This window comes from Protopterus annectens, chromosome 2.part1 (genome assembly GCF_019279795.1).
Source record: "Protopterus annectens isolate FY-2018-M chromosome 2.part1, PAN1.0, whole genome shotgun sequence".
NCBI classification, from domain to species: Eukaryota; Metazoa; Chordata; order Ceratodontiformes; family Protopteridae; genus Protopterus; species Protopterus annectens.
Window position 1 is genome coordinate 1,978,744,025 of NC_056729.1, and position 26,261 is coordinate 1,978,770,285.

The following is a 26,261-nucleotide window of genomic DNA, read 5'->3' on the forward strand; positions in this document are numbered from 1 at the left end:
TATATATATATATATATATATATATTCACACACACACACACACACACACACACACACACACACACACACACACATACATTTTCAGTTGCATTTATCAAACACATAATGCATACTCCGAGAAAGTGGTGCTTATGAACCTGCATTTTCTAAAGGACCTTAGTAGCATTCAGTTCTGGGGTTGTGATTGTGGGTTCCACTGAGTTTTTGTTGTTTTATGTCAAGATCTGATGTTGTCCTTTTCATTCTTTCTCAACTTATGGGTTAAGGATCAGATCCTTGGATCTGACTCTGCCACATTTTACAGACTTCGATTCCATCTCTTAAGCTCCTCCCATCTATCATTAGTGCCCTAGTCTATCCCCAATGAAGCCTTGGTGTTAAATAACTCAGGTCCAGCTCCCTCTTCAAGACACAGAACCGGTGAGTCTTGGCTTGCTTTCTTTGGAGATCTCAGCTCCAGTGTAGCAGGCCATGATTTCCTCAGGTCTGTCAGCCTTTAAGGTTGTGGAGAGGGTTTTCTCTCATTCAAGAGATCTGGTCTCAGATCCTACACCCTTTCCCCCTTTAGTTCCAAGCTCTCATCCCATCAGACTTGCTCCACATGGACAGCCAGTATCAAGTAGCATCCAGATGGTTCCCATAGATGAACTACTCCTCTCTTGAATACCTCTCCAGAACATCCGACTGAAAAGTTTCACCAGAGAACGTACAAAAGGAGGCATATAGGTTCCCCTATGGAATCTGTCACTGAAGATACTGACGTCAACAAAGGGGGAGGGTCTCCCAGATCACCACCTGATGACATCTCCTTTGGAGACATTTTGGAAATACTTAAGCAAAAAGGTGGTTGGTCCTCAGAAAACCCTTCTCCTGTATTCTTGGAAGCTTTTGGTTCTGGCCCATCTGCATCCTGAGTGACTCCCCTGGTCGATGAGCTTATCAGCCTAGTCTCTCACCAGGCATTGAAGGAACTGGATTCTGTTGAATGTATCCCTCATCGACCAGACAAAATGTTAGTCCCTCTGAAAGATAGGTCACATTGGAGCAAAGGTGTCCCTGTTGATGCATGGTTGTGGTGGCAGCCACCAAGAAGGAGTTGACAGAGCAGGGCTCCTGTGTCTATCCCCTAACAGAGAGTGTAGGGTGCTGGACAGGTTTGGAAAGCATGTATTTGGATCAAGACTACAAAGGCATTTTACTAAGGAACTCTCAAATTCTCTGTCAGAGTGCATTTCTCCAGAGGATTATAAGACATCATCGTTGGAGCTATCAAATGCATCTATGAGGCTAATTTCACACACTGCAGAAGGTACCTCATGGGCCCACTGGTTCTGGCATTGCCGTAAGGAGACATGCCTGACTTCAGCTATGTAATTTTTGTGGAGCCTTTCAAGTCTTCTTTCATCAGTGCTCCATTTGATGGAACTTCCTTGTTTGGCCCCTCTGTGAACAGAATACTTTCCCACAGTGAACAGGAAGGAAAGACCCTATCTGCCATAGGGTTTGCTTTTTTACCCCCCAACAATCCTTCTCAAAGAATCAAGAGGAGGCAAGAAAATGTGGTTCTGTAAATCTTGGGTATCTTTCCAGGAGGCAGAGGAGGGAGTTTGAGTGGAAGATGCTAGCCTCATGGTAGCGGAGGTCTGCAAAATCAGGGCTTCAGAGATTCTTTTCTGGGCAGACCCTTTCAGCACCACTGAAGGCATGCCTGACTGCTCACCTCTGGAGGCATTCAAGGGATGTTTGTCCTTGCACCCAGACACCTGGACAACTATAACAAAAGATTCTTGGGTGCCAAACATAATATCCAGAGCATATTTTTATAACACTTTTCCAAACACCATCATCAAGAGAAACAGCCTTCTTGATGTTCCGATGTTTCACCCAGTCAGAGAGAAGCTGCAACTTAAGAAATTCAGAAGCTGTAAGACAAAAGAGCCATCCAGGAGGTCCCACCAGACCAGAGAGGATTCAAAACTTACTCAAGGTGTTTTTAGTGCCAAAAAAGACAAGGGACCTGAGACTGATTTTGGATCTAAGTAACCCAAACCTACATGTGAAGAAGTTAAAGTTCCAAAAGGTCATAGTTCAGTCCATCCTACTTCTTTTACACAAGTATTATTGGATATGTGCCCAAATATACTTCAGGATGCATGCTATCGCATTGAAATATCCAGACAGTCCAGAAGACACTTGCGCTTTCAGATAGGAGCCAGTCACTATCAGGTCAGAGCCCTGCCCTTTGGACTCATTACAGCCCCCAGAGTGTTTACCAAATGTATAGCAGTGGTAACAGCTCACTTGAGACTGCAAGGATTCCAGGTGTTTCCATACTTAGATGATTGACTCTTCACTGCTCCAACCAAGCATCTCCTAGAACAGACCATGGACTATTTGCTCCAAATTTGCCAATCTTTAGGCGTTACAGTCAACACGCCCATGTCATAGCTACTACTGGTTCAGAGCCTGAAGTTCATTGGTGCTCATCTGAATACTGTAAGTCAGACTGCTTCTCCACCTCCATATTTTGTGACCACAGTGGTTCAACAAATCATTTCTCATCCTGCTTCTCCCACCGGGCTAGTTCTGCAGGCTCTGAGGTCCGTGACAGCATCTGTAGTATTAGCCCCCTTAGTACTTTACTATATGCATGTTCTGCAGTGGACCCTAGCTGTTCAGTGGTCTAATTTTCCACAGTCTTTTTCTTAACCAGTCAGACTCACTCAGGTATGTGGAGACCATCTTCAATGGTGGGATCCATTTGAACGAGACTCTCATAAGTAACGCCTTTGTTCTGTCTCTCCCTGTAGCCACATTAAACATGAACACCTCCCAACTAGGGGGGTGCATTTTTTGGGAAGGATGGACCAAGGCATGTGGCCCCCTAAGAGACCAATTTGACATCAATGTCTTAAGAGATGAGAGCAGTCTTTCTGGTTATGCAGGCTTTTCAAGATGTTCTTCCTCTAGGGACCATTATGATTCAAACTGACAACATGTCTGTGGTCTGTTACATTAACAAACAAGGCAGAACTCAATCTTACCTCTTGTGTTGAGAAGCTATGAGAGTGTGGCAATGTGCAATCTCCTCCAACCACTTTCCAGTGGAAATTCTGGGGAAATCCAGCATACTAGTGGACAAACTCAGCAGGTCTTTTCTGATGCCTCACAAGTAGTCTCTCAGTCAGTCAGTGGCAGAGAACATTTTCTGTCATTGGTGCCAACCTTGCTGCGACCTTTTATCTTTTCCCCACAACAACAAATGAAGCAGGTACTTTACCCTGACCCCCCCACCCCCCGGTGGAGTCACCAAGAGATGCTCTAGTCCACCTTTGGTCCTCCAGTCTCTTTTACACTTATCATCTTCTTTATCCTCCTTGGATACTGGACTCCAGTCCTGCCCTGCTGTCACAACCCTCGGGGATAAAACCTCCCAATATTCCAGCCTTCAAATTAACCACACGGTTTCTCTAATTACATTGATAGCTAGACATCCCAGGCTGTCTTTTCTGGTTCATAATATTCTTTTGTCCTCACAGAAATATTCCATTCAGAGGATTTACAAGAGCAGGTGGAAAAGATTTTCAATTTGGGCCTTGAAAAATTATGTTGATCCTTCTAATGCCCCTATTTCTTCTGTATTGGAGGTATTAGCCTCTCTTTTTAAGGAGGGTGCTAGTTTTTCCACAATCAGAGTTCAGTTGACAGCCATATCAAATTTTCACTCCGGAGACAATGCTTCTTGCATGGCTGCTTCCAAGTTATGTAAGGGCTTTCTAAAGGGTACCTTCCTAATCAGACCTCCAGTGAAAGATCTGTCACGTCCCTGTGATTTAACAGTAGTACTGCAAGGCTTAACTCAACAACCCTTTGAACATTCAGCAAAAATGACTTAAAATTCCTGTCTTGGAAAACAGCGTTTTTAGTTACTATTACTTTTGCTAAAAGGATTTCCAAATTCCAGGCTCTTTCATCAAAAATTCCATACATTGTTTTTCATAAAGACAGGATTATCTTGTGAACCAGTCCTTATTTCTTAGCAAAAGTGGCTTCTGAAACAAATATAATCAAACCATTCACTTACCAGTCTTCTTTCCAAAATTTTCTAACAAGGGAAAATACATGCTACATCTTTTAGATATCCGTAGACAACTATGTTTTCTACTTACACAGAAGAAAAGAGTTCAGAAAAACAGACCAGCTGTCTGTCTCCTTTTCACTTAGTTGGCTGTATTCACCAATTTCTAAGGTTACATTGGCCAAATGGATAACTAATTGCATTTCGTGGATATATTCTTAGCAAAGCCTCTTCCGACCAAAAGCACCTAAGGCCCATTCAGCTAGATCCATGGCCACCTCATATGCCTTCTGGCGTAGAACTTCCATTGATGATATTTGTGCAGCAGCCACCTGGTCTAATGTTCATAGCTTTATTGCTCATTACAAATTGGACTTAATTCCCAAAATCAGAGTTGCCTTTGGTTCAGCATCTCTCCAGAATATCCTTCTATGAGGGCCACCCAAGATTTACATAGCTGGGGAGTCTGTCCCATAAATTTAAGAAGAATGAAAAGTACAACATCAGATATTAAGGTTATGTACTCACTTTAACAAGGCATCTACGTTGTCCATTTTCATTCTTCCTCAACTCCCTCTGCCTTCACACTTCCTGTCATATTCTGGAGTGACCTGATTGACTTTTGGAACTTGTAGTTCCAGGTTTGAGCCCTGCTGTAATTTTTTATTTTCTTTTTCTATTATATACTGAAACCTTTATGGAAGCAAACTCGATCTGAGGTATTGGGGATGGACTAGGGGATTGTGGGTAGAGGGAGGAGCTTAAGAGTTGGATCCGAAGTCTGTAGAATGCGGCCAAGTCGGCTCCAAAGATTAGATCCATAACCCATAAGTTGAGGAAGAATGCAAATGGACAACACAGATGGCTAGTTATGGTGAGTACATATCGTTCATTTTCAGTTTGATGGAGCATATAAATCCAATATATACATTGTTTTTTTTGTTTGATTTTTTCACACGTGCACATGTGCATCATATTTTATTGTAGATTCGCTTGCCTTATCTCTTGTGACCTGTTTTGTTTTAATAAGGTCCAAAAAGGACAGGCTCACTCAAACAAATACATGTAGTTAAAATCACATTGGCTTCGTGTCAACTACTGACCATTTTATTTCATTACTGTGTCTGTCCTCGCCTACTGTATGATTTTGTCACCCTTTTTGCCTTTAAAGAATCCTTGCACACATGAGCTGGGCTTATTACTGTTGTGTTGTGTTGTGTTGTATCAGAGGTGCTTTGGCCATTACTCAACATACAAAATAACACGCCGGACTGGAGGGGGCGGTATCATATATCTTTACTTGCTTCTTGATCTTAGACTGGTTTGCTAGTCAAGAGCAGTATTCCACATATGCGCATCTAGGGTATGCACAGCAGCATCACTGATGCAGACCACTTGTCACAATTTTAGGCACAGTGTGTTCTAAGGAAGCACAAGGCCATAAAAAAGAAGAATAAACTATGATATGGAACAGAATGCTTCACAGAGTAGAATGTCTCTCAAAAACCTGAATGAAACTAAAAAAGTAGGTACTTACCAGTGAATGATACTTGTAGAAGTTATGTGAAGATGAAGTAGTTGGATGCAGCATTTAGTCTTTGCTGATTTTTGTATTTACTCAAATTACAGAACACAAACCCGAAGATAAGTAACATTGTAGAGCATTTGCTGATTAGGCATTGCCTTGTTTTAGTTAGAAGTAAAAAAATTCATTACAGACATGTCCCTACAGGACTCCTACAAACTGCCCTGCAGGCCATCAGTTTCCTTTGACATTGCATTCTTCTTTGGTGTGTAACTACCTATTTTGTGCAGAGTTCCTGCTTGCAGTATAGGTATATGTACTTGGTCAGGAACATTTGCAGACTTGCTTGCACAGCCACTGAAAGGCTTTAATGATGTCATTGCTTGAGTGACACAGATACATACACTTTTCTGTAGTCTTGCAGCAATTTAAAGTATTAACATTGCTGTTTGCTTATGAGAAAGTGCATATAGGTTAGACTTACTATTCCTTGTCCTCAAGCTGTGTCACAGGCCAAGAGTTCTGTGCATGCTGAGTTGCTTACTTACTGGAGCAACAAACTCAGGCATTAGGAAATGAGACATAAGGAAGCTACAGTTAATTGTGTGACCTCACCACATCATTTGCAGATCTGAAGAGTCTCAAACAATGAATGTGATACATGCAGAATGATATTAAAGTACCCATTAGAATATACAGAAATATATTTTTTAAATAACATCTGTAATTTTGTTTGGAATTTATCTATCAATGCTTTGTTATGTTTTAAACATGTATTCCATGAAGACATGGTCTGTACATAAACAAATGAACATAGTTTCCTGGTAGATTTACAGTAGAGTGATGCATATAACTTGAGATTTTGATGTTCTCAAGTGATGAGCACAAAATGTGATTCACATTCAGAGCCTGAATTAAATGAGACTATCGTAGTCTTCTGCAGGTATAGGAAAGCTGGAATACTGTTAAGGTACAGTGTGTACATATCAGAGTGTAAACAAACTGTGAGAGCAATATTAAACCAGAGTGTTTGCTGCTGTAATGAAGAGCTGCTGAACTTTTTTTTAAATACAAAGGTTCTGCTAGCAGTTGCAGCATCATGGGGTCTGTGGCATAGGTTCATAGGTGTGTACTAGGCTAATGGCCCTGGAGCCTTTACAAACCTAGCCCATAGAAGTGCCCTGACATTGTGCAACCTGATGTTAAACTGTGAGTGCAATATTAAACCAGAGTGTTTGCTGCTTAATGAAGAGCTGCTGAACTTTTTTAAAATACAAAGGTTCTGCTGGCAGTTGCAGCATCATGGGGTCTGTGGCATAGGTTCATAGGTGTGCACTAGGCTAATGGCCCTGGAGCCTTTACAAACCTAGCCCATAGAAGTGCCCTGGCATTGTGCAGCCCGACGTTAGTTCCCAGTGCTTCTGTCAAGTAGATCCACATATCATCGAATGGCCACATCGTCAGTCATCATCTCATCAACAGTGCAGACCGTCATGCCATTCTGACTGAAATCGCAAGCTCTGAACTGGTATATATAATTAGCGGTGGGGGGGGTTGACAAGCCTGCACTGGCAATGAGATGACATTCGACAGTGTGGCCGTTTGATAATATGACAAAGAACCCATCATGATGTGCTTTCATTTCACTTTCTGTGAATAACCTACTTTCAACTAACCCCTTAGTCATTTTAAAGGTAGCTTCCTTTAAACACCGTGTTCTGTTTATAGTTTTCTTTCTCACGTTCCTAATTGTAAACATTATGAGGTATACAATGTTATTTTTGCCCAGAACAAGTGACCATAATTTTTTCTTGTAAAGCAGATGACTTGGAACATTCCAAAATACTTTTGTTCAGCAGGAGCACTCCAATGAAATGCTTGGTATTTGACATCTTTTATGTAGCTTGAATTCTTTTGCTGTTACTTCCAGATTTATGGCATGAAAGGGTAAGATGCTGTTTTCTCTTTTTTAACCTAGGGCAGACTATTCCTATAAAGAAGCTATCGGCTATGTCGTCTGAAAATCTCCATGGAGTAATAACTCAGACTTAAGTCCTTGATCTATAGCTTTACATTGTCTTTGGTTAGCTTTAAAGTTCACTGCTGTAGTTGTGCCTAAAACAACAGCACACATGCAAAGTGAGGGAGATGACTGCAAAGTATTTTATCTGTGAAGTATAAATAGGGAGTTGTGCAGTTAATAATGGTGCAGCATAAATCAGCAGGCAGTCTTGGATGTGCTGACACTGTATTAGACTTAGCAGTGCCTTGTGAAATTAAATGGTTTTCAAAAACTGCTTTAAGAAGCATGACAATCTCAGAGTAATAGAAGAATCATTAATACAAAACTTGAATAGGTTGTGGATTTCTCTCCACATTGTACATATGCTGCACTTTGAGCACTTAAATGGTGATTTTGATGAGTTTATTTGTAACCGTTCCACTTTGTCTATTCCTTCCACTACTTCAACAACACTTCAGTTTCCTGATGTTTTGAACATGTTGTCACCCGAATGCTTATACAACATATTTACAGTTCTGACTATGAGGTAGAGCTATAGCTACAGTATGCAGCATGTCACAAGGAACCTAAGTCTACAAAATATTCCTTTAACTTGGTCTAGGCTAGGCTTAATAAGACCTGCAAGGGTTGTTAGCCTAGTAATTACCCATGAAGCTATGAAGAACATATGACGGCTTGTGGTGGAGAGGTAAGGTGTCTGATCGTGCAGTTGATGACTTGGGTTTGGGAATTGGTCTGGAGCACCAGTAGATGCAGACAGGTTGGTGAAAGGCAAGACAAAACACCCTGTAGCCATCTGTGTTTCTTTTATGAAGGCTTATAGGAGGGTTTGTCTTTCCACTGCCACCCTGGACAGTTTACCTGATGAGTGATGCAGGGCTTCACTGATGCACAACCGCCAGCTCAAGTAGATGCATTAGACAAAGTACAGTGATTATTGCTGTACCATGGTACTTCTGCATGTACAGTGAGCTGGGAGAGAGAGATAATCAGGGAAAAGCATGTCTGTCAGAGTACTGAAAGCTATGATAATTTCACCACAGGCAAGTGTAGTCTAGCATAAGTAGCATCACAGTGATACAGAAAGGTTCCCTAATAGATGAACGAACGCTTAAAATGTCGACTACGACATGCTTGACAGCTTTTAAGCGAACGTTCATCTAAGCGAAACCTAAGACTGTCGAAACAAGGAGTTTCCAAAAGTTATAGCTGGCCAGCCGTCAGAAAGCCAACGGCTGACTTTAGAACGTTCACCTTGTCTAGCCGTTCTTACAGTCCTCCACTGTGGTACAGTCTCGTCGTTCACCCTGTGTAATGTTATGACAGTCCTCCATTGTGGTGTGATCTTGTTTGTTGATTTGTATTTTTTTTGGGGGGGGGGGTTTAATGGTGTGCAGTACATTTTAGTTGTCAGCTGTTGGCTTCCTGACGGCTGGCCAACTATAACTTTTCAAAACTCTTTGTTTCGACATTATGGGGTTTCGCTTAGATGAACTTTCTCTTAAAAGTTGTCAAGCATGTTGTACTCGACATTTTAAGCGTTCGTTCATCTAATATAGACCCATACAGAAAAAACACTTAAGGTCACTGGGTGACAGAAAAATTAGATGTGAGAAGAATTATGGGCAAGTGGACATCTTTAAAAATATATTAAAAAAATGCAATCTAATGATATTGTTTGAATGTGAAATTGTTCAATCTCGCCGTTTTTTCTTACACACGGGTTCGGAGCCGATCCTCGGCTCCGAGTCGGCCGCATCACTAGCTCGCATCTTCGAGAAAGCTCGAGGCACAGTAATATCCCATGATCCTCCGGTGTTAACCCTCAGATCTAGTTTGCCGCTAGCAGCAGATCACTTCGTGAGGCTCGGGCCAGTACAACTTTTTACTATTTTTGCTATATCTCTTGATAATTTTAGTGATATTTTTTCTTATAATTAATAGCTTGTATATATATATATATATATATATATATATATATATATATATATATATATAGATAGTTGTGTGAACTAGTTAGGTAGATTTTTACCTTTAAAAATTAGTAAGGGCCTTAGGCCATTTTTTTGTCTGTAACAATTTTTGAAGAAAGTTAACCTTTTTCTGTTTATTTCAATTTATATATATCAGTGTGCTGTGGTGTGTTTGTTAAACTTTTATATATATTTACATACTTTAGACTGGTTTTTGGTAGCTGTAAATTTTTTCTTTTCTATAGTAATGTCAGAAAAGATGAAAAGTGGTTTCAAGAGGTGTCAATGTGGACAAAAGATGTCCATTACTGACAACCATTCTTCCTGCGTCTACTGTCTTGGCCCTCTCCACTTGCAGGAAGACTGTTCTATCTGTCATTCCTTTAGTGGGAGGGTCATGATGGAAAGACGCAGGAAGTTAGTGGACAGAGGTTTAATCAAACCTGAATTTCACGAAGCCCTAGACAAGGCTGAACAGGTTTCGAAGTCTTCGAAGGGATCGAAGTCTTCAAGAGTGTTGGAGCCCAAGTCATCGGCTCCGAGCACTTCTTTTCAAATTCGGACACTGGCTCCTATGACTTCGGGGCCGAGTGTCGAGACTTTATCTCTGCACGAGGCTCAGGTCTTGGAGCCGGTAACAGAAGTACCACCATCTACTATCCTTCGCTCGGTGACGGCTTCGATTCCTTCGACCCATTCTTCGAGGCCCATCTCCGACTCCGATGTGGACAGAGTGGTACAGAAGCTTATGGAGAACTCGGCTTTTTCAAAATTACTCGAAGTTTCGTCCCAGTTGGTTTCGAAACTCGAAACCATTCCAACTCCCTCGACACTTCCTCCTCCGAGACCCGTCGAGTCATCGGTGTTAGGAGTCGAAGAACCGATGATTGTAGAGCCCTCGGTGCCAAAGCCTCCAGTAGTGCTATCGGCTCCGTTGACCTCGACTCCTTCGGAACCAGCCGGAGAGTCTCGGAGCCAAACGTCTTTCGTGGGTTCCGGGGGGGATAGTCGAACCGAGGTTTCGGTTCCGACTCTTCCCCTCGGTGCCTCAGCTCAGATTAGTTCGGATCCGTCCTCGGTGTCGGAGCATGTGGTTCCGATCCCGGAGAAACGACTTCCTTCTTCGGATCGGGTCGGGTCTTCGGGTCGGGGCACCGGTGCCTTTGACATCATGAGGAAGGTCTTGTCGGATCAGACACTGACTTCATCGGCTTCTTTATCTCCTTCCCCAAAAGGTCCGTGTTCTGCTTCTGTACCTTCGGTACCTACCAAGCGTCGAGACCCAATGCCTCAGAAATCCCCACAGGGAGACTCTGGTTCCTCAGATGCATCCCCAGAAGCTCCCACTGAGGATGTTCCGAGGAAACGACTGTGCAAGAGGAGGCACATAGATTCCCCTCAGGAATCTCTTACATCTGATACTGATTTAGATGAAGCAGAAGGGTCCCCAAGGTCCACCTCTGAGGATGTCTCCTTCGCAGACATTTTGGAAATCCTGAAGCAAAGAGGGGACTGGCAAACCCTTACCCCTTCTGCGGATGAATCGGTTTTACTGAAGGCATTTGGGACTCAACCTTCTACCTCCTGGGTGACTCCTCCCTTTGACGATCTTATGGACCTAGTAGCTCGGAGGGCTTGGGAAACACCTGATACAGTGGAACCAGTCCCACATAAACCCAACAAATATATGACAGCTCCCCAAGATAAAGCCTACCTTACTAAAGAAGTTCCCGTAGACACTATGGTGGTGGCGGCCACTAAGAAAGAGATGTCTGAATCATCTTCCTCTGTCCATCCTCCTAATAAGGATTCTAGGACAATGGACAGATATGGGAAGCGCATATTTAGTTCGGCGACTTTTTCCATCCGATCGCTCAACTACCTTACGCATTTTACGCGTTTACAAAGAGATCTCATTAAAGAGTTAGGAGATACTCTTCAGGGACACACAGATGCTGCTGTCGCCAATAAAGTGACAGCGCAACTTAACACCCTAAATTCCATAGTCAACTCGTCCATGAGGCTGATTTCATACGCAGCCGAAGGATCGAGTAGAGCGGCAGCTTCAGCGATTGCACTGAGAAGACAATCCTGGTTGCGCTTATGCTCCTTTGCGGAAACCTTTAAGTCTTCTTTTGCCAATGCCCCCTTTGATGATGCCTCCCTGTTTGGGCCCAAAGTAAAGGAGACTCTCACAAGGTGTGAACAAGAAGGGAAGACCCTGTCTGCCGTAGGGGTCCGTTTTTCCGTTCCATCTAGGCCCTACCCTAAAGGGCAACGAGGAGGAAAAATGTGGTTCCGAAAGACTCAGGGATCTTTTCAACACACCCAAAGTGACACCCCCTCCAGAGGCAGAGGAGGGGAAGAATGGAAGACGCCGCCCAGCCGGCAGAGGGGGTCCGCAAAATCAGGGTGACAGAGAGACGTTCTCTGGAAAACCCTTCCAGCACTCCTGAGTGCAGGCCCGACTGTCATGCTCTGGAGGCAGTCGGGGTCGCTAGCTTTATACCCAGAGGCCTGGCTAAATCTTACATCAGATTACTGGGTAAAAGCATAGTTACCAGAGGCTACAACATCCCCTTCATAACAATACCACTCCCAGATGTTCCACCCAGTCTGCGAGATCAAGCAACCATAGAAATAAAAAGGTTGCTCGAAAACAGAGTCATCCAACCAGTCCCAGCGGACCAAATAGGATCCGGAACTTACTCAAGGTTCTTTTAGTTCCAAAGAAAACAGGGGACTGGAGGCCAATTCTAGACCTCAGCAAGTTAAATACCTTTGTAAAAAAGGAAAAGTTCCGGATGGTCACGCTTCAGTCAATCCTCCCTTTTCTGCAAAAGGGCGACTGGATGTGCTCTTTAGATCTCAAAGACGATACTACCATATAAAAATGGCCAGGGCGTCCAGAGATCATTTGCGCTTCCGGCTGGGAGCCAGTCATTTCCAGTTTCGCGCTCTGCCCTTTGGTCTCATCTCAGCCCCCAGGGTGTTCACCAAATGCATGGCAGTAGTAGCGTCTCACTTGAGACGAAAGGGATTCCGGGTGTTTCCTTATCTAGACGACTGGCTCCTTTCCGCCACCACCAAGTGTCGTCTGCTACAAGCCAGGGACTACGCCATCAATCTTTGCTCTTCACTAGGCATAACGGTGAATTTTGGAAAATCTGTCTTATCGCGTCACAGCGTATCTTATTTATAGGAGCACAGTTAGATACCTCCCTGGCTCAAGTTACTCTCCCCCCATCAAGGGTGTCAGACCTCAGGCACCAAATTTCGCTCCTTCTTCAGAACAACAGAGTCTCAGCACGACAAGTATTAAGAGTGCTAGGCTTGATGTCAGCATCCCTTCTGGTAGTTCCCTTAGGCAGAATGCACATGAGGATTCTTCAATGGATGCTATTCGCCCAATGGTTGTATCTACAACTTCCACTGTCTCACCAAATCTGGATCACGAATTATTGCAAGAAGGATCTCTTGTGGTGGATACACAGTCAAGAGCTAACACTAGGACGACCCTTTGTATTACCCAGTCCGATAGCAACTCTAACCACGGACGCTTCCCTGATAGGGTGGGGGGGATTCTTTCAGGGACAAACAGTCCAAGGTCAATGGTCCAACTTGGAGTACAATCTGCACATCAATGTTCTAGAGATGAGGGCAGTGTTTCTAGCGTTGCAACACTTTCACGAGTCCTTACCTCGGGGAACAGTGACAGTTCAGACAGACAGCATGTCAGTAGTCTGGTACATAAACAAGCAAGGGGGAACCAGATATTACCCGTTATGCAGAGAGGCCCTCAGAATTTGGCAATGGGCAAAGTCCACCGGACGCTTTCTGATAGCAACGCACATCCCGGGGATTTCCAATGTAATCGCGGACAGGTTGAGCAGAGCCATCCTGTTCCCTCACGAGTGGTCCCTCAAACGTCAAGTAGCGGAAGAGATCTTCCGCAGATGGGGCCAGCCTTGCTGCGACCTGTTTGCATCCCCTTTGAATGCCAAATGCAGAAGCTATTTTGCCCTGTTACCCCCCCCAGGGGGTGTCCCCAGGGACGCACTGGTATACGATTGGCCCCTGGGTCTCCTTTATGCCTTTCCTCCTGTTCCGCTAATTCCCAGGTTTTTGCAGAAAGCCAAATGTCTGGACAGGACCATAATACTGATAGCACCATTCTGGCCTCGTCAAATCTGGTTTCCCTTCCTTCAATCCCATCAAGTAGAGGAACCATGGATTCTGGACCCGGAACCAGATCTGTTGACACACTCGTCGGGAGTTCCTCACACCTCCCTCAAGTCCCTCAAACTGACAGCTTGGCTGCTCCGCTTCCCATCTTAGCCAGGTCGGAGTTACTATCTCCTGCAGTACAACAAATTATTGTGTCTTCTCACAAACCATCTACAAGAAAACTATACATTAGCAAATGGAACCGTTTTGTGCACTGGGCCTCCAAACAAGGTGTAGATCCATTCGGGGCCCCAGTACACCAGATACTAGATTTCCTTTCCTCTCTTTTTCAAGAAGGAGCATCAACATCCACTATAAGAGTTCAACTGGCCGCTATATCCAATTTTCATACTGGCCGTAAGGATGGTTCTCTTATGTCTCACAGGCTTTGTAAAGCCTTCATGAAAGGTACTTTTCATCTCCGTCCTCCTTTTCGTAATCCAATAGCACCTTGGAATCTTAATCTCATGCTGTCACAACTCATGTTACCCCCTTTTGAACCAGCAACCACAACCGTTAAAATTCCTTTCGTGGAAAACACGCATTCTGGTTGCCATCACTTCAGCCAGAAGAGTTTCAGAGTTACAGGCTTTATCTATCCGACCCCCGTACATGATCTTTCATCCGGATAGAGTAACCTTGCGCACCAATCCATCTTTTCTTCCGAAGATTTGTTCGATTCAGAATATCAACCAATCTATTGAACTGCCTACCTTCTTTAAAAATCATTCCAGTAAGCTGGAATACACATTGCATAAGTTAGACGTTCACAGACAACTAAGATTTTACTTACATAGAACAAAAGAATACAGAAAGTCGGATCAACTTTTGTATCATATGCGGACCAAAGAAAAGGACAGGCAGTAACGAAGGTTACCTTATCCAAATGGCTCTCAGATTGCATAAAATTCGTATATGCTGAATCCAAACAACAACTTCCTTTCAAACCCAGAGCTCATTCTACAAGGGCGATTGCTACTTCTTCAGCCCATACCGCTCGTTTGCCTTTAGATACCATTTGTGCAGCGGCAACTTGGGCAAAACCACATACCTTTATCGCCCACTACAAGCTAGACAAAAACTCCAGGGACAGGGCGACGTTTGGTTCCACTGTACTCAGGAATGTTCTCCCTTGAGCCACCGGGAAAAAAGGAGCTAGGACGCTACCGTGTGTAAGAACAAACGGCGAGTGAACAATTTCACATTAAGAAGTTATGTCTTACCATAACGATCCATGTGAATTGTTCATCTCGCCTTTGTTCTTACATTCCCCCCCTCCATCCCCCGTCCTACGGTCTGGGAGAACGGTTTTTTGATTAGATTCCTTTTCAGCCTTTTCTAGGTATGGTTGACATATTATTAACATCAATAATGGCATCTTTTGTCCTCTACCTGGCAGTAGGGTTTTTAGACATGTTTCTAGAGGGATTCTTCTGGTATAGCAAACTAGATCTGAGGGTTAACACCGGAGGATCATGGGATATTACTGTGCCTCGAGCTTTCTCGAAGATGCGAGCTAGTGATGCGGCCGACTCGGAGCTGAGGATCGGCTCCGAACCCGTGTGTAAGAACAAAGGCGAGATGAACAATTCACATGGATCGTTATGGTAAGACATAACTTCTTATTCTAACACTTTGTGTCACACATTTTAAAATATGTCAGTCAGCAGTTTCATTTTTTGTTTACTTACTTTGTATTTTTTTCTTTTATATATGTCCTTCATGTGTTAACTGATTGCAGCAAGACTGGTTTCAGATTTCGCAGTATGCTGCTGTTATAAAGTATCACCATTTCTGATTCTAATCAACCTTCCCATGCTGGTGATGACAGAGTGGAGTACACTCTTTTGCAAGCTCCATTTTTTTAATGCAGCATCATATATAAGCCAACATCAGCAAATCTGTATGACTGCACAACCAATAATATGGCCCTTTGCTTCATTTATAATAACATTATACATTAAATAAGTAAGGAATTCAACAAATAAAAAAGCAAACTAAATGAAAAAATGCTTGAACCAGATGATGTGTATCATTACTTGTTATAATCGCCACAATACTATTTGAAACTGAGGCATGTTTGGTGACCACAAAGTGGTTCTTACAAGATCTTTCTCTGGATTGCAGAGCATATTACTGCATTCTGTCTTTAAAAGTCATAATTCCCAGTCCAAGTGGGATTTCAGTAGGTAAAACAGCTGTTAACTTTGAGGGTAATGTCTGTATTTAAAGTTGATTATTGCCTACAGTCTGTGTTTTGTGTTGCTGCCCTGATTGTTCTGTCAGGTGAAATGTTAATCTTGTATTTTCTGTGGAATCTTTCAGTGGTGTTATCAAGGAGATTGTGTACCATTTGGCACTTGGCCTCAGAGCGTTGATGGGGGATGGGGGCCATGGTCGATGTGGGGAGAGTGCAGCAGAACTTGCGGGGGAGGAGTTTCATCATCATCCAGACATTGTGACACCCCAGCGTAAGTAGCTAAAGTAAGCCAGAGCTGAAAAAAATGCTCATTTGGAGCAATTCAGGTACCTCTGCTTTATGTGTTATCTGATAAAGTGTTTCTTTAACACATAATTTGTTTTCAAATAGCAAATGCAATACTCCAGTGATAGTTACTAAACTATTTTTTAACAACTTCATTAAACAGATTTACATATGAAAATGAATTGCTGCTAGATTTTGTTTTATTTATATGTATTTATTTTTTTGCAAGTGAAATTCAAGGCTAAACGTATGATGCATATTTTGCTAATAATAAACAGCAGGGAAAAGTCTTTATCATACCACGCCTTACTGTATTCATAATGGTTCATTTAATGAGAATGATGGCAGATAATCTAAAAAAAAATTCAGATGCATTAATACCGCTGTTTTGTCAGATGCAGAAATGGCTAACTTATTGTTAGCACTTAGGTGACTGGCTCTGTAAATGTTTTCCAGTTTAAAATGATTGCCTACTTGTAAAGCTAGTGACATGTTTCATAGTTTTCATTCAACATTTTTTCTCCAGTGATCCAAGTTATATGTGATTACAGAATAATCTGCATCAAAGTGGCTAAATCTGAAAAAGCCTGAGAATTAGTACATTGAAAAGCAGTGTTTGCTATGCAAAGTATGAATGTCATTTCACATGGTTGAATTTTGTTGGTGACGTGATGACATTCCTGAATATCAGCATAGCATTGTTACTTGCAGGCAAAATTTCACATTCTTTTGACAGTTCTGTTCTTGTCAGTGGAATTCCACCATTAATGTAGAAAATATATGTTTTAGTCAAACAAATAAACTTATATTCTTAACCATTTTCTGTGTCATTGTAAGGTACAGTGGTGGTCTGCACCCAGTTTTAGAAAACATGTGCCCTAACGATAATTAGCGTGCGTACTCTTAACAGTGCTAAACAGATAAGACAAAACTGCTGATAGAGTAGGTTTTCTTCACCTGATAGCACTTTTTAGCCAGTGATGGCTGTGCATGTTACGATGTCTTATGAAGATGTAAGTTGTAAATTGGTCATGCCTGGAAGATATTACATCCAGTGGGCAACAAACTAGTTCACCTGATAAAAAGGGTGTACCTGTCACAAGTATGATGGTTAGGATTTTGAATTGTGCTAGAATTTGAAAAAGAAATGAAACTGAAGTGGAATTCAAATCCTGTAGTCATATTGAAGGCCTCTGCCCCCCCTCTTTAGTAATATAATCAGTTATGATGTTGCTACACTTTATAGGAGAAATACAGGGACCTCATCTGAACAGAGAGCATTTTCACAGTAATCTACATTTATTTATTTAACATTTGTCGACCAAGAAAGTCTGACTAGGGCAGAGCCTATTTTCAGCGGAGGTCCGGGAAGAAACATTCCAGATGCATGTACATTTCCAGGACCTACACACTATCAGGAGATATTCATCATGTTGATCACTCCTGCAGTATCCTTAGCTGCATTGGTTATATTCTGCTAAGGACATAACAGCCAATCAACTTCTAAAGCTTCAGGACACCTTCCACACAACCACACTGTCAAGCAGCTTAAGATGAGCTGAGCAAAAGGCAACTTTCTGTGCAAAGTCCTTCAGAGCTTTACTGCCGAAAAGGCTTTTGAGGATCAGTGGTCGACTTGTGCTTTCATTTGCTGGGTAGGTAAGTTCCTTTTGGGGGGACTTTCTGTTTTTTATTTTTGTCGATGTTTTATTACTTTCATCTTCAGGAACATTATTTTAAAGCTAGGAGTGTTTTGTTTTAACACTGTCTTGAGACTGTAACATACTTTTAAACAGAGTACTCTTTTTTTTCTCTCAGTTTAAAAATGGTGTAAAGTAACTGAAAACATTTTTTCAGTGGAGAAAGTGTGATTATTTTACTCTTGTGGGGTAGGCATGGTGTCTTAAAATGCTTCTTACTGTCTTTTATCTGTCAAAAAAGTAACTTTTGTGGACAGGTAGTGTTTACCAGCAATTGCTGATTATGTTCCTGAGAATGAGTCACCCTTTTCTACTTGACTATGGAGCAGACTACTGGTTCCCACAGTCAGTCCTTCTTCTAGCCACAAAAAGAAAAAAAATTAAGCAGATAGCCTTTGCCACCACAGCAAGCTAGCAACTTGCCTTAATGGCTGGCCATTTGTTGTACCTCAGACTGCATATCTTTTAACCCATATCCTTCTGATTTAGTACCTACTGCCAGTATGGACCACAGGGTTGACAACATGCTCTAATGCTGTTGGGGTCCCCTTCAGTGGGCAGGAGAGAGCCACTCTTGTCAGTTCTGGGAGAAAGAACAGGGAAGGTTTCCCTGTTATGTCAGAATACTTTGTTCATCTCTTGGGAAGCAGCTGCTGCCATTAGTAACAGGGTTGACCTCATTTTTTTCCTCAGAACAGAAACCAAACATGTATCTACTCCTCAAATTTCTTTGGATAGGAGTAGTTTACTGAGTCTGGTTCAGAGTTTAATTCAGGCTATTGATTCTTCTTGTAAAGTAGTTTCTGCTAAAAGAAAGGGGGATCCCTCTTTTCCTAAAGAAATTCAAGATTCTGAATCTTAACAGGAAGATGCAAGGACAGATGCACAATTTTTTCCACAGATTTCTGATTCGGAGGGGAGCTCAGTTTCTGATTTTGTCTGTGGGAGTTGCTCTTTCTTTTGAGACTATTGCTAGAATGAGCTAGTGTTTTCAGTGAGAGTACTGTGAGTTGTTGCAGAAGGATTTCGAGAGCCTGCAACCATTCCTTCTGCTCTGTCTGCTTTAGAGGATGTGTGTGTTTATGCCTTTAATTTTCCTGATAGTCGGCCAGCTGCCCCTAAAATGGCAGATAGTATGTATAAAGTCCCTCAGTCTTTTAAATTTTTATACAGTTCACAAACCTGAACCAGCAGCTATAGCTTTAGTTGATCCCTCCTAGTTAATTCCAGTCCTAATCTTTCTGATAATGATGGAAAATTATTTATTACAGTGGGAAAAAGTGTATACTTCACTTTGATTTTCAGAGTTATGAATCATAAGACTCATTTGTTAACGTTTGTTCTGACAAATTGTGAAAGCATGAGGAATATTTTGTCTGCAGTTTCTTCTTGTGAGAAAATATCTACCTTAAACAACTAAGTTTTTTTCTGTTACACAGGTCAGTACACATTGTTTGCAGTGTGTGCGTATGACTCTGTTGATACTTCTGCCATAGCTATGACCACTGGTACTGTTTTGAGGAGGTTTGCATGCCTGCATTCCCAGAACCTCCCAGATGATAAGAATGAGATTTTAAATTATTTCTTGGACAGAGATTTAGTGTTTGCCCCTTCTGTTGCAGAGGTGAACAAAAAGTGTGATGAAAGGGACAAGGGAATCGCTCAGATTTTCAGCCCTCCTTTTAAAATTTGTCCAAGGAATTTTTTTATCACCTTATCCAGATTTGGCAAAAAAAAAAAAAAAAACAGAACAGAATAGACAGTCTCAACAAAATTTAGGTGAACAGACATTTAAGAAGAAAGAAACTGTTGCAGAAAAGAGGAAAATCCCAGGATGCAAAAAAACTCCCTTACCAGCCTCAGTAAGAAGCTGAGATCCCTCATAAAATCCTCCAAAGCTAGTTTGTTTGTGTCTTTCGGCTTTTCCCGGTTAGGGGTCGCCACAGCGGAACTCCGGTCCGCTAATGATTGGTAGTGGATTTTTACGTACCGGGTTACCAGCCCTGCCACACAACCTTCAACGAAGGCACGCCCCATTCAAATATGCCTCCACACAGAAAGACGCTCTAGCTGAGAATCGAACGGGACAACGTCTTGCTATGAGGTGACAATGCTACCGCAGCACCACCACCGCAGTACGAAAATAAAATTGCCAAAAATTCCAAAGACAACCACAAGGTATTCTATAGTTATGTCAAGAATATAAATGGCAATGTTCAGATATGCTCTGAGCTACAACAGAATGGCATTAAATATACTGATCCCAAGGATATTGCCAATATCCTGGCAGATCAATTTAGTGCAAACTTCACCCCCCTCTCAGCCCCTAAAGGGCCCATCTCAATACCAAAAGATTGCCAAATTCCAGTAATCATGACCACACAGGTAGAAACTGCACCATCCAAAGCTAAGAATACAGCATCCATGGGACCAGAAGACATCCCAGGCTGTGTACTACATGAACTACAAAATGAACTGGCACCTCACCTAAGTGTCATGTTTAATCATAACCTCACCTCAGGCTTTGTGCCCACTGAGTGGCGCACAGTTACAGTTATCCCACTCCACAAGGGAAGATCCAACTTGGATCCCAGGAACTACCGTCCCATCAGTCTGACGAGCCTGATCTGCAAAGGCATGAAACGCATTATCATGGAACTTATAAACAAAGACACTGGCAACCTTCAAACACTGGACCCCACCCAGTTTGGGTTTGTGAAGGGCCGATCGTGTCTCCTGAACCTGATTGACTTCTTCGAATCAGTCTCCAGAGCTGTGGAGAAGGGTAAGGCGTCCACACAGCCTATCTGGACCTCGCCAAGGCCTTCGACACCATCCCCCACTCTGGAATCATATATAAACTTACTAAGCTGGGTATAAATCCCTACGTCACTCGATGGGTTGCCAACTGGCTTACTGACAAAACCCAGACTGTAAAAGTAGCCAATTACAAATCCATCTCCAAACAAGTGACAAGTGGAGTACCTCAGGGTTCAGTCCTGGGACCACTCTTGTTTGGCATCTACTTCTCTGAAGTACAGGCCAACACTAAGGGACTCTGGCTAACAAAGTTCGCAGATGACTGCAAACTGGGAGCCATTACTGAATCCCCAAATGATGTGGATATTCTACAAAAGGGCCTTACAGAAACAGATGCTTGGTGCCAAGCTTAATGCCAAGAAATGTACAGTTATCCCCTTTGGGAAAAACCATGTACCCATGAATTTCCACATAGGTAGCAATACACTAAACACTGAAAGTGTGATGAGAGACTTAGGGACACAGGTGGACAGTGGTCTCACGTTCGATAACCACATCGCCACAACAGTCAGGAAATCCTTCTATGTGGCACACCTCATCACTAAGGGCTTTTCATCCAGAAAAAAGGAGGTCATTGTCCCACTGTACTCATCCCTCATTAGACCCATTATAGAGTACAATGCCCCGTTTAGTATGTACCTCACAAGACATCTGCAACAGCTGGAAAGGCTGCAGAAATACCTCACTAAAAGAATCACAGGCCTAAAGTAGATGCCCTATATTGACCGTCTAAAAAAACTCCAGCTATACTCTGTGGCATATCGTCTACTCAGAGGGATCTCTGCTTAACCCTGAGCTGTTGGACATGCTTCACTTAAAGAAATCCCAATCCCTCAGAGCCACACACTCCAGGGGTCTAAACCTTGTCATCACAGTGAACAAAACATGCTGGAGGGATAGATTCCTGACCCAGAGACTCCCCATACTCTGGAACAGACTGCCCATACATGTCATGCAGAGCGCTTAGTTGGCCCTCTTCAAAAGGAACCTTGCCGATTGGATGGGAGATAGGAAATCCACCCCAGGATCACATCAGTCGCCCTGCTAGACAGAGGTCCATGGAAGTAAATACTGTGGGAAGAAATATCCATGGAATTGTTATGGGTTGGCTTGTATAGACCCTAGGGCCGATAGCCTAGTACCAACCTATGAACCTATGGTAAGGGGGTTCCACAAAGAAGTCTCAAAACTCCCAAAACTAAGGACAATCCAAGTCTGAACAAGCTTTTCAAGATGCCTTGTGACCCCCTTCTACCATGGTCTTTTTTCCCAGAAAGTCTGAATCTCCATTTTCTCTTTGGCAACACATAGTTTCAGACAAATGGTTTCTGAAAATCATTCATCAGGGTTACAGATGGCAGTGGGAGGAAACTACCACTTTCCAGGGGTCATTCCTCATCCTCCAGATCAGTCTGTTTTGTTTCTACCTGTTATTCATCACATGCTGTCCCAAGGAGTTTTAGAACCAGTTCCTCCTTCCCCAGGTGGGAAAGGGTTTTTATTCAGGGATGTTCCTAGTGTCAAGGAAAGAAAATGTTTGGAGACCCGTTCTAAATGTTTCTTTCCTAAACCTGTTTGTGGTAGTTCCCAAACTCAAAGTTATGTCACTTCACAACCTGTTACCTCTTCTTCCTCTTTCAAGTTTCTTGGTAACACTAGAATTAAAAGATGTGTTTCATCACATCCCTATTCATGCAGTCTTCAGATGTTTTTTATGGTTATGCATATGTGGATCACATTATCATTTCTTTACCTTGTGCTTTGGACTATCCACTACACCAAGTGTGTTCAAAAAGTGTCTAACTCTAGTTATAGCTCATTGCAAGTTACAGGGTATCCACGTTTTCCATATTTAGAATACTTGTTTATCTTTGCAGAGTCATTTTGAAAGTGTCAGGAATTTCTATGTTTTATGAAATGGGTTCAGGCGCCTATGTGGCGCGACACCCCCCTGTGAGACAGCTGGATGTGGACACATGGCAGGTTGACAGTTTAGCTGCAGTGACAAATGCCTGCGGACAGTTTCCTGTGGGAATAGAGGAATCCCCTGCACCCTAACCACAGGTGGCAGACACAACCCCCCACTGTGATACAGTCTGCACCCCCCAGAAGCCACCATGTGCGACTGCCAGTTGAACATGTGGCTGGCATAGGATGCCAAGTGGGCATGAAAGTGGTAACGTGAAACCTGTGTGCTGTGGGCAAAGCCTTTATTAACACAATATGTAAAGTGATGTGTGTAGCGCTTGGTGCGTACTAAACCCAAATATAATCACAACTTGTAGAAATGTTCCACAGCACGGAGGAAATCCTGCACATCACCGTAGTCACACTTATGTTGCAAGATGTGCTTTAGGCGACGCTCCCTTACAACAATAGCTTTCCTACGCGGTGTCACAGGCATCCTCCTCAACAGAGACTCCCGTCGGGTATCTGTCAGGTTCTGTTCCTGTTGCAGAACAGACAGCAGGTTGGACAACAGCACTGTAGGGCATCCCAGTAACACCTTCAGCCGACGATGCCATGCCTCCACCTTGTTATTAGTCCGTGTGAAGTCTATGTCAGAGACATCACACACATTCCAAAACCTCAAGGGGTAGGACGATGGCAGGCATTGCTGTGTTGAGCAGCGGGAGGCATACTTCCGTGGTTGGCCTCGCACATAATGATGGTCCAGAAATACGCCTATAGGCTGAGCACAGTCTGGTAAGTTAGTCACAATGTCCAGAAATGCAGGGACAACATCTTCCAGTAATAGGAATGCCAACGCAATCAGCTTGCGGATGGCAATTGAGAAAGTAGTGTCCGTACCATAGAGGGGCATAAGGTGATGATGCTGGATCTGGCACCAAATGATTTGTGCAAAATGGAATAGGCACCCCTTCAGAATACTCTTAGGGAATGCCTTATGGCTGGCATGGATCGCTGCTTTCTCAAAATCAGTCATAATATACTGTGGAGCCAAGATACATCCCTGTTCTGCGGCCATACTCTTCAGTATCTCCCACATAGTGTTGTATGCAGACTCTGACTTCCGTGTCATGAGACAGTACACCAGGGGGACAATCCTTGCTGAGGTGGGGGTGCCAATACATCCATGTAACGTATACAGCTGACGACATATATCAGCCTGTGTGGGGAAGGTGCCATCCCCAAGAATGATGTCAGACCTGCACAGATCAGTCAGATTCTGTGATGTAGTAAGTAGAAACAAGGAATCAGTCCCATCCATATCAGACCTTCTGCGGAGGATAAAGCTGCTACTACGGAGTGGATACTGGCTGACATCAATATCCGCAAGTGTTACTGGAGGTGTGGTCATGGATGTCCGTGCCCTCTGCCGTACCCTGGTTATGCTACAAAGCAGGGTGGCACGGCAAGGCATCTCTTGTAGTACATTGTCATCCGCTGTGCCTAGGACCCTTTGCATTACCAGGCTTGGTAGGTCATTGCCAGTTACCGCCCTCTGCCGCAGTTCTGCTTGCAGTTTAGCCACTTGGGCTGTTGTTGCATCTGGGCCATGCTGGTGTGGCAGTGATTTCAGCAGTTCTTCCCCCTCATCCTGGCGAACAGTGATGGCACAACCTCTGCAAGCCTTTACTCTCTGCTCGATACATGCCTAGTACCGTTTAGGTGGTGCTTCATGCTCCAAGTGGTAGAGGTATCCCTCCACTACCAGCATTGGTTTGCCCTGTTGGCTAGGTACTTTGCTGTATCTGTTGTTAAGCTGACCATGGCTATACAGGTACATAGATTCCATCATGGTAGTGCCACTTGTTGATGGCCTTTCGGTATCCATCACAGCCAGTGTAGCAGGGAACAGGATGTAGACACGACTCCGGTACAAGTCACTATCAGACGTTGGGTTAGTTGCTGTACATCACCTTGTGTTGTACCCTCTGAAGTAGCACTGCCTGCCACAGAGGTCCCGTGCAGCTGTCTACACTGCACTTTGCTCTGACTGCCTGGTCTGCTAGGGTTTCACTATGTGCAGTTCACACAGCCATGGGGTTGACAAGTGATTGTAGTCTGGTAGGAGTCTACACAGCTTGCTTGCACCACAGGTTCTACATGTACTGCACAGGTCCCCTTTAACTCCCAACTGTTGCTGCCGGCCAATCAGGGTGTGGGGCCCAGTCTCAGTTTCAGTGACAGAGGTTACATAGGGAGGTTTCCCTGTGTTGCACCCTTGTCTGCCTACATGGGCCTACATACTTGTGTACCCCAGCTGCAACGACAAATGGATGGGTTTGGCTGACCCCGCAATACACACATGCTGCTGTGGAGTGGGAGGTGGGTTGCTACCCCTGCGTGACAGTGTTCCCTTCTACAATGTTTTTTTCTTGCTGTTGGGTTGGTGGTCTGTGGTTGCCCGGGTTGGCATGTTCCCACCTGCCACTGCACTAGGGGGCTCTGGCAGGAGAGTTACTGTCTGTTGCAGGCATGCCTCTCCACCTTTTTGGGTTGGTCATGTGGTAAAGCCATTCCCAACAGTGGTACTCACAAGGACACTGTGTCCATCATGCTGTGACACACTTGGTTGGTGTTATAGGTTCATAGGTTCATACTAGGCTATCTGCCCTAGGGCATTTATAAGCCTAGCCAGAGTGTGTTTGGCCTACGCCACCCCTTGGAATGAGTATACTGTGCCCATTTTAAGGTTTAGTTTACTGTACCTCTGTGTAGCAGTGACACAGAAGTGACCCCCAGGGTAAACCTACGATCTCCCATCCACTCGTCAAGATTTCTCTTGAAGAGAGTCAATGAGGGGCTCTGCCTAACATGGACTGGGATTTTATTCCAGAGTGAAGGGAGCCTCTGGGTTCTGAATTTGTCCCTCCAGCATGTCCTATTTATTTCTGTGCTGAGTTTCAAATCTCTCGCTCGCGTAGCTCTGGTGGATTTGGATTTTCTGAGGTGGAGCATGTCCATTAATTCCGGGTTGGACATGGCCTTGTACGTCAGGCATAGATCGCCTCTGAGTAGGCGGTATGCTACTGAGTAGAGCTGGAGTTTCTTTAGCCGGGCAGCATATGGCATATGTTTGAGTCCCTTGATCCTCTTGGTGAGGTACTTTTGGGGTCTTTCCAATTGCTGCAGGTGTCGGGTAAGGTACATCCCAAATGGGGCATTGTACTCAATTATGGGCCTGATTAGGGAAGAGAAAAGGGGCACAATAACCTCTCCCGATCTAGATGTGAATCCCTTCATGATAAGGTGAGCAATATAGAAGGTATTTCTAATCACTTTGGCAATGTGAGTGTCAAACGAGAGGTTACTGTCAACTTGGGTCCCTAGGTCCCTAATTACTTCTTCCGTACTTAATGGATTACCACCTATGTGGTAATTTGTGGGCACTTTGTTTTTCCCAAAGGGTATGACTATACACTTTTTGGCGTTTAGTTTAAGGCCATGGCTCTAGCACCAGTT

The 26,261-nt window shown here is 43.5% G+C and overlaps 1 protein-coding gene across 1 annotated transcript in view; it reads left to right on the forward strand.

Moving 5' to 3' along the window:
* ADAMTS6 (ADAM metallopeptidase with thrombospondin type 1 motif 6) overlaps window positions 1-26,261 on the forward strand; it is a 2,910,080-nt gene that overhangs the window by 1,061,901 nt on the left and 1,821,918 nt on the right. Inside the window, exon 5 of the mRNA XM_044063364.1 lies at window positions 16,152-16,297. Coding sequence (XP_043919299.1) covers window positions 16,152-16,297 — 146 coding nt within the window. The remainder of the gene's footprint in view (window positions 1-16,151; window positions 16,298-26,261) is intronic.